Source organism: Dermochelys coriacea, chromosome 2, assembly GCF_009764565.3.
Source record: "Dermochelys coriacea isolate rDerCor1 chromosome 2, rDerCor1.pri.v4, whole genome shotgun sequence".
NCBI lineage: Eukaryota > Metazoa > Chordata > Testudines > Dermochelyidae > Dermochelys > Dermochelys coriacea.
The window spans coordinates 212,562,295-212,576,481 of record NC_050069.1 but is presented as its reverse complement, the minus strand read 5'-3'; the positions used below and the strand labels follow the sequence as shown (position 1 = coordinate 212,576,481).

The 14,187-nt window shown below is 41.8% G+C and overlaps 1 protein-coding gene across 1 annotated transcript in view; it reads right to left on the bottom strand.

The window, feature by feature from the left end:
• Nucleotides 1–1,548: 1,548 nt before the first annotated feature.
• The window catches only part of MACC1 (MET transcriptional regulator MACC1), a 56,827-nt gene continuing 44,188 nt past the window's right edge, over nt 1,549–14,187 (bottom strand). The window contains exon 5 of the mRNA XM_038390987.2: nt 1,549–7,649. Within this exon, the coding sequence (XP_038246915.1) occupies nt 7,437–7,649 (213 nt within the window). The 3' untranslated portion in view covers nt 1,549–7,436. The remainder of the gene's footprint in view (nt 7,650–14,187) is intronic.

The window sequence follows — 14,187 nt, the reverse complement described above, 5'->3', positions numbered from 1 at the left end:
GGGTTTTTTTTGTAGGGAATTTAATATTTTGTTAGGAGGCAGAGGATATTTTTCTTAAAGTGCAACCACATACAGAAACAGTAACAGAAAGGCAGCAGAATACAGGACAATATAACTGCTGTATTCTTAGGATTTTAATAGATACAGTGAAGTCTCTCATTATATCATTGCCTGAGATAATGCAGGGACAGGTCAGCCTTGGCTTATCCACGTTTCTTCTAATGAGTCCAGTCTACATTCAATGGGAGAGAGCCAGAAGCAATATTCCAAGTTAATGGACAACCCTTAGGCCAGAAATAATTGGAGTTGAGAAATAACTATTTGAAATGCAGCTACCATGGTTGGAGGCCCGTGTGTGAGTCCAATGCAGTGGAAGTGCTGTGCTTCAGAAAATGAGATAATGAGGAACTGTATTTAGCATGTCACTTTGGGGTGTCACTTCCAAAAAGGACCATCTGTTGGAGACAGTATCTCTGAAAACAATGTTAAAGCATCTTTCCAGTACGCCATACCAGCTAGAAATATCTTGCTGATATGGCGGACCGGACCGGACTGCCCTACTTGCACTGCTGCTTATAGTCATCGAGTTAAGGCCAGAGGGGGACCACTAGATCATCTACTCTGAACTCCAGTATATCGAGGCCACCAACACCACCCAGCACCCACAACTAAACCCAACAGCCATAATGAGACCAAAGCATCACAGTTCATAATCAGAACTGTTTAAGAACTAGGCTTTCCAACGTGAGATTTCCTTCCAGATTTGTCTCACCAGCTTAGATCTCCCCCATGGAGAAGAGCAAATTATGGGGACTCCATAAAGAATGTTCAAAACGATGTGATGCAACTGAATGTATTTTATATTTCATCTTCGCCTTTTAACCTGAGTCCACCATACCTCCACCCTGTGTAGAAACGGGCTTGTGGAGTGTATGTGTGTGTGTGTGTATTATGTATATTATATATAGTACAGTAGTCCCTGTGTTATTGGTTAAATTAAATACTTCACCTCCATTTAGGATTGAGGTGTAGACAAACTTGCTGTATATGTCTGCTAAAATGAACAACAACAAACTGGTCAAGTAATGACATTTTAAAATTGTCATAATTAGGTTTCAGGGTTGAGCTAGTGATGCATGAGGCAGTTCACACCACACAGAACTATTGTTTCATGCACCTCGCAGAGTCAGGAAGACAACACATCTTTGGTTTACACTTGGTTCACATTTGCCGTTATCTTCAAAACCATGTGGACCAGCAACATATATTTGTTAACAAAATCTGAGATGCTAGGGCACAATTGTGTGGTAAAGGTGGATTCCACAGCAAATTTCATGGCATACACAGAGTCCTGTCTACAATATTACATTTATTCTATTGTTTCAGGAAGTAGTATTTTTGCTTATAGTCAGAGGTACAAATTATAGTTGTTAACTGAGTAGCAAAAACATTAGTATGTTTCACCAACAGAGGTGAAGGTGCAGAGTATTTCCTTTTTTAAAGGATGAAGTATTACTGTCATTCCCCTATTACTAAAAGAGTCTGCAATCTCTCACCCTGTCACCATTTTTTAAACATCCTGTTGATCCAATGCAAATATTCCAGTGTACGCAGTCATTTTTTCTTGTTTATTAGGTTTAAAAATACATACTGTAATTGTTTCTTAAAAAAAGCTCAGATAAAAAAGAAATGGTTAACGAATACAAAATCACAATTTTTCTGTACTAAGAATAATACCGGAAGGACTTTATTCCTATAATTGGTACCTATTTTCAAACCTGTACTGACTGCAAGTAAACTATTAGAAAAAAATTGGTTATTATTACTCACATCTGATTAGCACTGGCTTTACGGATCTAAAATTATTGTGAAAACTTCTTCAAAGACTCAGATAGCTTGATTCTCCTCTCACACTAGTGAAAATCATGAGTAGCTGCATTGAAGTTAATGGGAGTTAAACTGGCGTGGAAGGAGGAAAACAGGCTCAGAATGTGCATCTGGTACATGTTGTTCTCAGTGTTGTAGCTGTGGTGGTCCCAGGACACTAGAGGAAAAACGTGTGTGAGGTACATTTCCCAGACAAGAAAAAGAGCTCTGTGTAATCTCAAAACCTTGTCTCTTTCACCTATGGAAGTTAGTCCAATAAAAGATATTTGCTCACCCACCTTGTCTCCCTGGCACATGTTCTATTTTTTAAACCCTATGGGCTGATTCTCTGTTCACTTGCCCCTTGTGCTGAAATTTATACTGGAGCCAAGTGGATGTAACATTTTACTGTAGTGTTTTATTCTCATTTAGCATAAATGTCAACGACTACACAAGGTGCAAGGCAGCAGAGAACTAGGCTCAGTGAGATTCAGTTTGGAATAGAATATTTACACTATGACTCTAAACAATAAAATGTTTATAGTATGGAAGATTTCAGCTGACCTGACAACTTACTAAGAGGAAGCTCAGAAATATGTAAGCATCAATCTTATTTGGGGGGAGAGAAGCTTGTGGAGTTTGAGTTTCTATAATCCTTCAGCTTTACTATTCAAACCGTTAAGGTTTTACAATAGGAATTTGCATTATAATGCAAACCCAATCCTTTTGGAAAAACCACTCATGTCAAGTCTTACTCACTTCTCTGACCTCATCAGAAAGGAGGGTGGAGGTCCTTGTCCTTTTCTCTTGTCCCCAGAGAGAAGGGATGAAGATGGCTGGGCCCTTAATACTCACCCACATCATACACCGTGCTACTATTCTATTATCTATGATGTCTTCTGTGGAATGGCTTGTGGCCTAGTCCGCTCACTTATGTTCTCTTCATGGAGCAATCTGATTTCTCCTCCCTAATCTTCTGCTTTCAAAGGAATCATCAAGAAGGCCTTCCCACCCAGCTCAAGGAGAACATTTTCTGAGGGCGAATAACTTGTCTTCTGACCCCTTACCTTGTAGCTGCTGGATTGTGAAACACTCCTTCCTGTCCTGCTGCAGAGGCCCATTAAAAACCGGGGGGCAGAAATACTTCAGCACTGGCCTAAGGGAATTGACTCCCAGGTTCAGGAGGAACCTGCTGCTGTGTGAGTCATCTGGGAAGAGTCTCCCTTAGTCCATTGCACTGTGGGAGTGTCTGCCCTATGAAGGGCCAATACAGTAGGACTGATCCCCATTCTCACCCCCAGATGGGGCAGGCCCCCATCTCAATAGGACCCTCTCCTTGCAAAAGGGGGTGGAATATTGAACTCTTTTGCCCAGTGATAAGGGAGGCTAGGTTAAAGCCTCTTTTCCAGTGAAGACTATAGGGGTGAAAGGAGTTGGCTAACATCCCCAGACTTCTCATTCCTCAAAGACAATAATGACAACAAAAAAATGGGGAAAGCTGGGGTCTTTGAAGGATGGTAACTAGGGAGGGGATTTCTTCTCCTCGCCCAGGAGCAGGGAGAGGTTGTTGATTTCATCCTTCCCCACAGAGACCTAAGAAGGTATGTGAGCTGGCTCATGGGAGAGCAGTTCTCCTCTCCTCTCCCCTCAAGAGAAATCAAGACCAAGAGAGTTTTCACCAAAGTCATGTGCTCCTAACTCTATGTTGCTGCTGAAAGCAGCTGTTTCCATTCTCAGCAGTAACCTACAACTGGCATTTTGTGGTTTAAAATATTTGAGCAATAAAATGTGGAGTTTATTCTGTATTATTTTACACTGAGCATAGATTGCTAAAGTAAACAGAAGTATTGCACAAGTGCACATTTCATTCATACGGGGAGAAGTACAAAGCAAAAATGAAAGTGGAATTAGCAAATAAAGGCCACAGCTGCAGGCCCCAGAGCACAATCTAATTGGACTGAATATAAACAAACTTCAAGGGCCAATCACATAATATCACAAACTGAGGAACTGACTGACTCAATAAGTCAGTATTTTGCTAAATAATTTGGGCCAAATTCAACTCTAGTTCGAGAGTGTCACACTTCATTGCTGGTGCAGGGCTAAAATCAGAGCAGATGGTATAGCAATAGTAGGAATAACATCAAAACAAGCCATGCTCCTTAGTGATTTCCTGGTCACTGTGAATTCTCTGTAGTGCAGGGTTGCCCTATCACAGGAACTTTTTTCCCAGCTTGCCTCTTTTCGGGGCTGGCCCTTTAAATTTGACAGAACCAAGCAGCTGGAACCCTGAAGTGGCCATTTGGTAACTCATAGCTCATGGCTGCATTTTTAGCTCTTCTACCTGGGAAGCAACTCTGATGATTTCCTTTTTCATTATTATTATTATTATTATTGCTGAGGAAAAAGCAACAGCATTGACATTAGTGATAAGAAGAAATGCAAAAAATGGCATTGAAATTTGAGATATGTGCAGTGCAGCAGAAGTAGATGCAAGAGGACTTACGTGGTGGTTGCTGCCAGGGGAATAGCAGAGAAGCTGAACAGAGCTTGACATCAAAGAAGGGGTTATGTCCAGGTGGCATATTCATCTCTAGGTATAAGAAGGCACTGTGAAGTGCAAGGAGTGGTGTAGTTGAGTCAAGTCAGTCTGCTTTTAGGGAGTGTAAGGAGTAGCAAAGTACTTACTCACCCCAGTCAGTAGCAAAGACATTGAGCATGGCTCAGTCAACCACTGCACCATAATGAAATCTGTCCTGTAGCAGGATTGGCAGTGAGCCATGCTGAAATAGGGACACCAGGAGGCATTCTGGGAGATGTAACCAGATTCCTTCCACAATGTAGGAGCCCCTCACTACTCTTTAAGAAGATATTGTGTGCATTTTCACACACCTCATCAGTGCAAGAGGGAAAGAGGACATGGGCCATGGCCCGTCCCTTCCTCCCCTCTGCTTAGGGGGGTCATTGCCACCTGTGGTACTAACAGGGAACAATAGCTGGCCCCTGCATAGATGTGCAAGGCAATGGGGAAGCTCGGCGGTGCCTTCTATCCCCAATTCCTTGTGCAACTGCACAGATCCAGCACAGTGTGGGTGTAAATGCCTCTTAGGGACAAAGAAGGCTACACTACATAGTCCGTGTATTCAAATTCTATTTTCATTCCTTCGATCACCACAGAAGATGCTTTTTTGCATTAATACTTAGTGAACCCAATTCTTTGCTCACCCTAGGGCAAAGTAGGAGTAACTCTGCTGAAGCCAACTGCATTACAGGAGTGCAAAGTCAGTATAAGTAAGGGAATCAGGCCTTGAGTATTTAGCAAAGGTCTTCTGGGCTTGTGCCCTATCCTCCCATCCAAAGCTCTTCATACCTAGAGACTGTGCAATGGAACTTGTTAAAGAAAGGCCTACGGAGAAAAAATGTAAATGTGCTATTTTGTTCTAGACTCATCATGTAAAAGAATTTTACTCTCAAATGAAGCAATTAAAGAACCAGCTGTGCCCTGAGATGTTCATGTACAGCTCTGAGTAGAACTTGGCTTTGTCTCTCCAATTGCCAGCTCTCAGGCTTGCTTTTCAACCAGACCACTGCTGGCAAACAGTGAGTTTGCCAGTAGTGAGTTTGCCAGTTTATCCAAATGAGCCTTCAGGTGCTCCTTTACCAGAGATGCTCTTTGAGTTATTTGCAGGTTGCTTCTGTTTTTACCGCTACCTTCCTGCTAACAAAAGTTTGTTTTTTTGTTTTAAATGCCATCCCGTTTACCAGGAATTATTTGGTTGGACTGGGGTTGTTACACAAACCAGTGTTATCCATAAGACGGTGCCATGTTTACTGCAGCTTGATTCTGGCCACTGGTCAGACTTCATTTGAGAGTATCTATGCCAGGTTATTTCAGAGCTTGTAATCAGTGGAAATCAGGCAAGTATGAATTGCTGCAAAAATAAATCATAAATGAACCTAACTTAAACCCTTTTTGTTACCAATAGGACCAGCACATATCTTTCTTGACAAAATACTAGCTGCCTCTCTCTCCCATTTTCCCTCAGTAATGGCACAGATGAAAATTATTTACAATAATGGCATATACATTCTGTCTCTACCCACCAATCCACTCTTTTCCATTCAAAATAGCTATATAAGAGGCAGTGGCTTATATACAGGATCATATGATGTGGCCACCATTCTGATAACTGCTTGGTATGAATCAGCCTTTTTTATCTGATTCCACTCCTTTTGGGGAGCATGCAAAAGATAGATTAGTAAAATTCCACTGTGCATCATGTATACAGACTTGGTGGTACAAAAAATAGCGAGCTATTTCTGCATAAATATGCCAGTTTTTTCCAGATGTGGCCATCAATTTGGGTGCCCTTCTCTCTGGGTGTCCAATTTAAGACACCCTGGCCTTTACAGAAGTACTGAGCTCCTGTTTAGAGCCGGTTAAAAAAATTCTGACAAAATATTTTTGGCAGAATTTGTCTATTCATCAAAATTGCAGTGTTTTGTGGAAAAGGTTCAATTTCAAGAAACTCCTGATGGATTCCAGGCATCCTGATTTGGGGTGAAAAATTCCAAAAAATTTCATGGAACTAATATTTGGTTTCCCAGCCAGCTCTACTGCCATTGACTTCCATTGGAGTTACAAGAGCTCACCACACCTTCAGTCTGATTTTCAGGTATCTTCTTCTGGACACACCAAACCCAAGAAACTTGCAGTGAGGCCCCCAATACTGCAACTGATTATGAAAAGGCACAGCAGTGTGAACATAACATAAGAACAGCCATACCAGCTCAGACCAAAGGTCCATCTAGCCCAGTATCTTGTCTTCTGACAGTGGCCAATGCCAGGTGCCCCAGAGAGAAAGAACAGAACAGGTAATCACCAAGTGATCCATCCCCTGTCTCCCATTCCCAGCTTCTGTCAAACAGAGGCTAGAGACACCATCCCTGCCCATCCTGGCTAATTGCCATTGATGGACTTGTCCTCCATGAATTTATCTAGTTCCATTTTGAACTCTGTTATAGTCTTGGCCTTCACAACATCCTCTATGCTTGCACGGAATCTCATTGACTCCAATGGGTCTTCCACATGAGTTCAATGTCTGATCCATGTGCTGTAAGTTGCAGGATTGGAGCCCAAATTGTCACTTTTGAAATTTTTGGGCATACTGAGTGAATACTATCAGAGCAGCCCAGAACATGTGGGGCTTAATTGATCTCAAAATAAAAAGTTGGCTTTATTAGAAGCTAGAGTTGTAGTCTTGTGAATTTTTCATTTAGGAATTGGTCCATGGAATTAAAATCTTTTCAAGGACCTAATTTACCTCCTAACTCCAATTTCTCCCCTGCATGGTCCTCAAAATATTATTCTGCAGGCCCTGAGGGTCCTTCAGGTAAATTGTGTTCCATATAGTCTGTGCTGTATGTAAACACATATAAGTGCAGAAAAAATACGCTAAAATGAAAGGATCTGTTCTCTTTTCAAAAATTAGGGTCCTAAAAATAATTGAAGAGTATAAAAATCAGCACCATAGTTTTCCAATAGATAGTCCATAAAAGAATTTGGGATTCTAGTCTTCCTCCTTCTTGGGGAAAGCATTTGCCCTCAAAATCTCCATGCAGTTCACTAGAATCAAAGTTCCAGTTAACTCTCGCCACTGTTTGGTCAAAGGGTTTTTCATTTTGTCCAAAGCCGACTGCAGGTCTTGTAACACATCTCTGTAGCTGTCTCCATAGTGAGCACCCCATGTGTACAGAAAATCGTATGCAGGTTTCCACATCATCTGCAAAGAATTTTTTTTTTAATATTAGGAAAAAACAAAGCAACATACAATGGCTTTCTAGATCTACTATAAGGGTATAGTAATTAAAAAGTTATAGAAAAGGAAACAAATTAACTTTTGCTCTTTGAACACATTGAAGTACTTTCTCATGTAAAGCAGGTTCAGATAAAAACTGCAATGTCCCATACATGCTGTCAGCTTTTCTATAGATATGGACGTTTTAGTGAAATAAGTAGCAATAAAATGATACCGTCCCTTTAAATGTCGAATCTATCAAATGGACAACCATATATCTGTCTGAATAATTTGTACCTAGTATAGTTACAAGTAATGCAAAATATCACTAACAGTGAAAAGATGGGGAGAAATATTTTCTTGTTTCACTTTAATGTATGCATTCAACAGTATTTTGCACATGGTGAACTTCATTATTCTGTTGATGATCAATTGCACTTGTCTTGTGAATCAGAATTATGGTGTCTCCCTCATGCACTGCTCAGATTGGAGCTTATATACCTGCTTTGCCAGAGGTTGAGAGCAGCAGAAAGGCTGAAACTGAAGAGACAGTAGGCAGGTAAGTGTCCAGAAAAGAAGAAAGAAGGGGTAGCCCTAAGCATATTTGGAATTTTGCTCTCTGTGGCTTTGATCCTAGAATCACTGAAGTCACTCGTGCGTAAAGGTTTGCCTATAAGATGCTTATAACTATCAGCAAGGGAGTAGAAAAACCTTTATAAAAACTTAAAACCAAAAATCAGGACATATAATCTATCATCAACTTCTATTAATTTAAAAAAATTCAAGTTGATAGTACCCCTTCTAAAGTATTCCTTAACATTTAGTTCATGACAAGCAGAGTTTATGAGGCATTTGAAGTCATTGGTGCTATGACAATTTTCACCAGCTGACAATCTGTCCCTACATCTTTTAAAGTGCTGATAGACACTCGGGGGGAGGGAAGCTCCATCTCTGAAGGACTTCTAGATCAAATTCCCTCCATTTGCTTGGTTTACAAATAAAAAATTGTTTTCCAACTGCTACTTCTGCAAACTTAACCTGGGCTGTGAAAGTCGGGCTGTGTTCTCTCTGGCTTCCTGATCATCATCAGTAATAAAGATTCTGCAACTGGAACTTAGTTAGCAATTGCATAGCTGGTGCATAAGGCAGGATGGAATCCAAGTCTCTTTCCCAGAGGTGCATCGGTTCTGCAGTGTTAATGGGAATATAAAGCTGCAGTAAGCAGATAGGACTCTGTGTATATACAGATCTGTGGAGTGAGAAAGGCTACACCAAAATGGTACTTTCTGACTATTCCTGCACTTTAATAGGGTTTTATTGTAGGATATTGTTACTCCTTTTTGACCAAACCAGCTAGCCAATTTTGAGGGTCCTGAGGGTTGTTCTCCTGAGGAGGAGAAATTGAAGATTGATGCAATCCCATTTATTTACAAAGGCTGTACAAAGGACTGATTCCCTGAACACAGCAGGAATCAAACCACAGCAAAGACAGTTTCTTTGCTCACAGCTCCTGCTGGCACTTAGCCCAAAAGTTCTCGCTCAACCTTTTCTCAAGAGCATCAGTGCTTCTGTGGCTGTGTCCTTGGCTTTCTGCTACTTCTCTCACAGAGACACACACCTCTACCAAACAATCCCCAGAGAACCCCCTCCATCCACATAGCCCTATTTCTGGCAAGCCTTGGCTGTCTTTATGTTTTAGGTGAAGGCTCCTATTGCTTCAGCAATCCAGTTCATAATAAGAAAAGGAGTACTTGTGGCACCTTAGAGACTAACAAATTTATTAGAGCACAAGCTTTCGTGAGCTACAGCTCACTTCATCGGATGCATTTGGTGGAAAAAACAGAGGAGAGATTTATATACACACACACAGAGAACATGAAACAATGGGTTTATCATACACACTGTAAGGAGAAAGAAAAGGAGTACTTGTGGCACCTTAGAGACTAACAAATTTATTAGAGCATAAGCTTTCGTGAGCTACAGCTCACTTCATCGGATGCAAATGAAGTGAGCTGTAGCTCACGAAAGCTTATGCTCTAATAAATTTGTTAGTCTCTAAGGTGCCACAAGTACTCCTTTTCTTTTTGCGAATACAGACTAACACGGCTGCTACTCTGAAAACTGTAAGGAGAGTGATCACTTAAGATAAGCCATCACCAGCAGCAGGGTGGGGAAAGGAGGAAAACCTTTCATGGTGACAAGCAAGGTAGGCTAATTCCAGTAGTTAACAAGAATATCAGAGGAACAGTGGGGGGTGGGGTGGGAGGGAGAAATACCATGGGGAAATAGTTTTACTTTGTGTAATGACTCATCCATTCCCAGTCTCTATTCAAGCCTAAGTTAATTGTATCCAGTTTGCAAATTAATTCCAATTCAGCAGTCTCTCGTTGGAGTCTGTTTTTGAAGCTTTTTTGTTGAAGTATAGCCACTCTTAGGTCTGTGATTGAGTGACCAGAGAGATTGAAGTGTTCTCCAACTGGTTTTTGAATGTTATAATTCTTGACATCTGATTTGTGTCCATTCATTCTTTTACGTAGAGACTGTCCAGTTTGGCCAATGTACATGGCAGAGGGGCATTGCTGGCACATGATGGCATATATCACATTGGTAGATGCGCAGGTGAACTGGAATTAATTTGCAAACTGGATACAATTAACTTAGGCTTGAATAGAGACTGGGAATGGATGAGTCATTACACAAAGTAAAACTATTTCCCCATGAAGAAAAGGAGTACTTGTGGCACCTTAGAGACTAACAAATTTATTAGAGCATAAGCTTTCGTGAGCTACAGCTCACTTCACGGCTGCTACTCTGAAACCTGTGATTATTTCCCCATGGTATTTCTCCCTCCCACCCCACCCCCCACTGTTCCTCTGATATTCTTAAAAAGAAAAGGAGTACGTGTGGCACCTTAGAGACTAACAAATTTATTAGAGCATAAGCTTTCGTGAGCTACAGCTCACTTCATCGGATGCATTTGGTGGAAAAAGCAGAGGAGAGATTTATATACACACACACACAGAGAACATGAAACAATGGGTTTATCATACACACTGTAAGGAGAGTGATCACTTAAGATGAGCCATCACCAGCAGCAGGGGGGGGAAGGAGGAAAACCTTTCATGGTGACAAGCAGGTAGGCTAATTCCAGCAGTTAACAAGAATATCAGAGGAACAGTGGGGGGTGGGGTGGGAGGGAGAAATACCATGGGGAAATAGTTTTACTTTGTGTAATGACTCATCCATTCCCAGTCTCTATTCAAGCCTAAGTTAATTGTATCCAGTTTGCAAATTAATTCCAATTCAGCAGTCTCTCGTTGGAGTCTGTTTTTGAAGCTTTTTTGTTGAAGTATAGCCACTCTTAGGTCTGTGATCGAGTGACCAGAGAGATTGAAGTGTTCTCCAACTGGTTTTTGAATGTTATAATTCTTGACGTCTGATTTGTGTCCATTCATTCTTTTACGTAGAGACTGTCCAGTTTGGCCAATGTACATGGCAGAGGGGCATTGCTGGCACATGATGGCTTCCCTAATGCCCCTACTCTACTTGCGCTACATTGATGACATCTTCATCATCTGGACCCATGGAAAAGAAGCTCTTGAGGCATTCCACCATGATTTCAACAATTTCCATCCCACCATCAACCTCAGCCTGGACCAGTCCACACAAGAGATCCACTTCCTGGACACTACGGTGCTAATAAGCGATGGTCACATAAACACCACCCTATATCGGAAACCTACTGACCGCTATTCCTACCTACATGCCTCTAGCTTTCATCCAGATCATACCACTCGATCCATTGTCTACAGCCAAGCGCTACGATATAACCGCATTTGCTCCAACCCCTCAGACAGAGACAAACACCTACAAGATCTCTATCATGCATTCCTACAACTACAGTACCCACCTGCTGAAGTGAAGAAACAGATTGACAGAGCCAGAAGAGTACCCAGAAGTCACCTACTACAGGACAGGCCCAACAAAGAAAACAACAGAACGCCACTAGCCATCACCTTCAGCCCCCAACTAAAACCCCTCCAACGCATCATCAAGGATCTACAACCTATCCTGAAGGACGAGCCATCGCTCTCTCAGATCTTGGGAGACAGACCAGTCCTTGCTTACAGACAGCCCCCCAATCTGAAGCAAATACTCACCAGCAACCACACACCACACAACAGAACCACTAACCCAGGAACCTATCCTTGCAACAAAGCCCGTTGCCAACTCTGTCCACATATCTATTCAGGGGATACCATCATAGGGCCTAATCACATCAGCCACACCATCAGAGGCTCGTTCACCTGCGCATCTACCAATGTGATATATGCCATCATGTGCCAGCAATGCCCCTCTGCCATGTACATTGGCCAAACTGGACAGTCTCTACGTAAAAGAATGAATGGACACAAATCAGACGTCAAGAATTATAACATTCAAAAACCAGTTGGAGAACACTTCAATCTCTCTGGTCACTCGATCACAGACCTAAGAGTGGCTATACTTCAACAAAAAAGCTTCAAAAACAGACTCCAACGAGAGACTGCTGAATTGGAATTAATTTGCAAACTGGATACAATTAACTTAGGCTTGAATAGAGACTGGGAATGGATGAGTCATTACACAAAGTAAAACTATTTCCCCATGGTATTTCTCCCTCCCACCCCACCCCCCACTGTTCCTCTGATATTCTTGTTAACTGCTGGAATTAGCCTACCTGCTTGTCACCATGAAAGGTTTTCCTCCTTCCCCCCCCTGCTGCTGGTGATGGCTCATCTTAAGTGATCACTCTCCTTACAGTGTGTATGATAAACCCATTGTTTCATGTTCTCTGTGTGTGTGTGTATATAAATCTCTCCTCTGCTTTTTCCACCAAATGCATCCGATGAAGTGAGCTGTAGCTCACGAAAGCTTATGCTCTAATAAATTTGTTAGTCTCTAAGGTGCCACACGTACTCCTTTTCTTTTTGCGAATACAGACTAACACGGCTGCTACTCTGAAACCTCTGATATTCTTGTTAACTGCTGGAATTAGCCTACCTTGCTTGTCACCATGAAAGGTTTTCCTCCTTTCCTGCCCCTGCTGCTGGTGATGCCTTATCTTAAGTGATCACTCTCCTTACAGTGTGTATGATAAACCCATTGTTTCATGTTCTCTGTGTGTGTGTGTATATATAAATCTCTCCTCTGTTTTTTCCACCAAATGCATCCGATGAAGTGAGCTGTAGCTCATGAAAGCTTATGCTCTAATAAATTTGTTAGTCTCTAAGGTGCCACAAGTACTCCTTTTCTTTTTGCGAATACAGACTAACACGGCTGCTACTCTGAAACCAGTTCATAATAGTAATAGCAGTTCCTAGCTCTTATACAGAGCTTTTCATCAGCAGATCTCAAAGTGCTTTTCAAATTATCGCCATTTTACAAAAGGGGAAACTGAGGCACAGAAAGCAGGCATGACTTGCCCAAGGTTATCTTGCAGGCCAGTGGCAAGGCTGGGAATTGAATCCAGGTCTCTTGAGTCCATTAATTGTTTCCTACATTTATCCCATATGAAAGACGGCTCTCTCTCTCTCTCTCTCACACACACACACACACACACACACACACACACACACACACACACACACACACACACACACACACACAGTTTCAATGAGGTTTAAACCAACCTAGCACAATGTTATCAGGTAAAAAATCTTAATTGGGTTTTTATTTTTTCCTCTGACCATATGCTCTAACATGCTGAAACGAATTTATTAACATCATCATGAGAATAAAGATACTCTTATTTTATTTATAGCTATCCTAAGAAGCTCATAATTGCAGAATCATATACGTGCCAGACAGTTGCTGCATTCCTGATGCTTTAGTAGCAAAAGCAGCCAGAAAGCTGCTGCAGTGGGCAGTTGGGGATTCCCATGATGTAAGGGAATTGCTGGTATTGTGCAGGTTTCAGAGTAGCAGCCGTGTTAGTCTGTATTCGCAAAAAGAAAAGGAGTACTTGTGGCACCTTAGAGACTAACAAATTTATTTGAGTATAAGCTTTCATGAGCTACAGCTCACTTCATCGGATGTGAATTAGCTGTGCAGTTAGCTATGTTGGCTCTATGCCAGCATCTCTGGACTAGGTGGAGGGCCAGAGTGTGGGAAAGGTTAAAAAGATGGGGCTGCAGCATGCTGTACCCAGTAATCCTCATTAGCTTTGGGGAGGGAAGGGAAGGGCAGCATTGCAAGCAATGATAGACCAGCCCTTAAGCCGCCCCAACTTGTGCCAGAGGCTAGTTTGGCCCTGGGCAGCCAAAGGATTGTTAGAAAGGTGGGTAAGAGAACAGTTTGCCTTTTCCTTCCCTTCAGCTGTGCTGAGCTCTCCTCCAACATAGCTGAAGATTTATCCCATACACGCCTGTATATCAAACACTGTGGCAAAAGTTCAAAACGGTTGTGTAAATTAACTCTGTAATGAATTTGTTAGTTACTAACTCAGCTGCTGTCTGCATGCAAAAATCTTTACTACTATTAC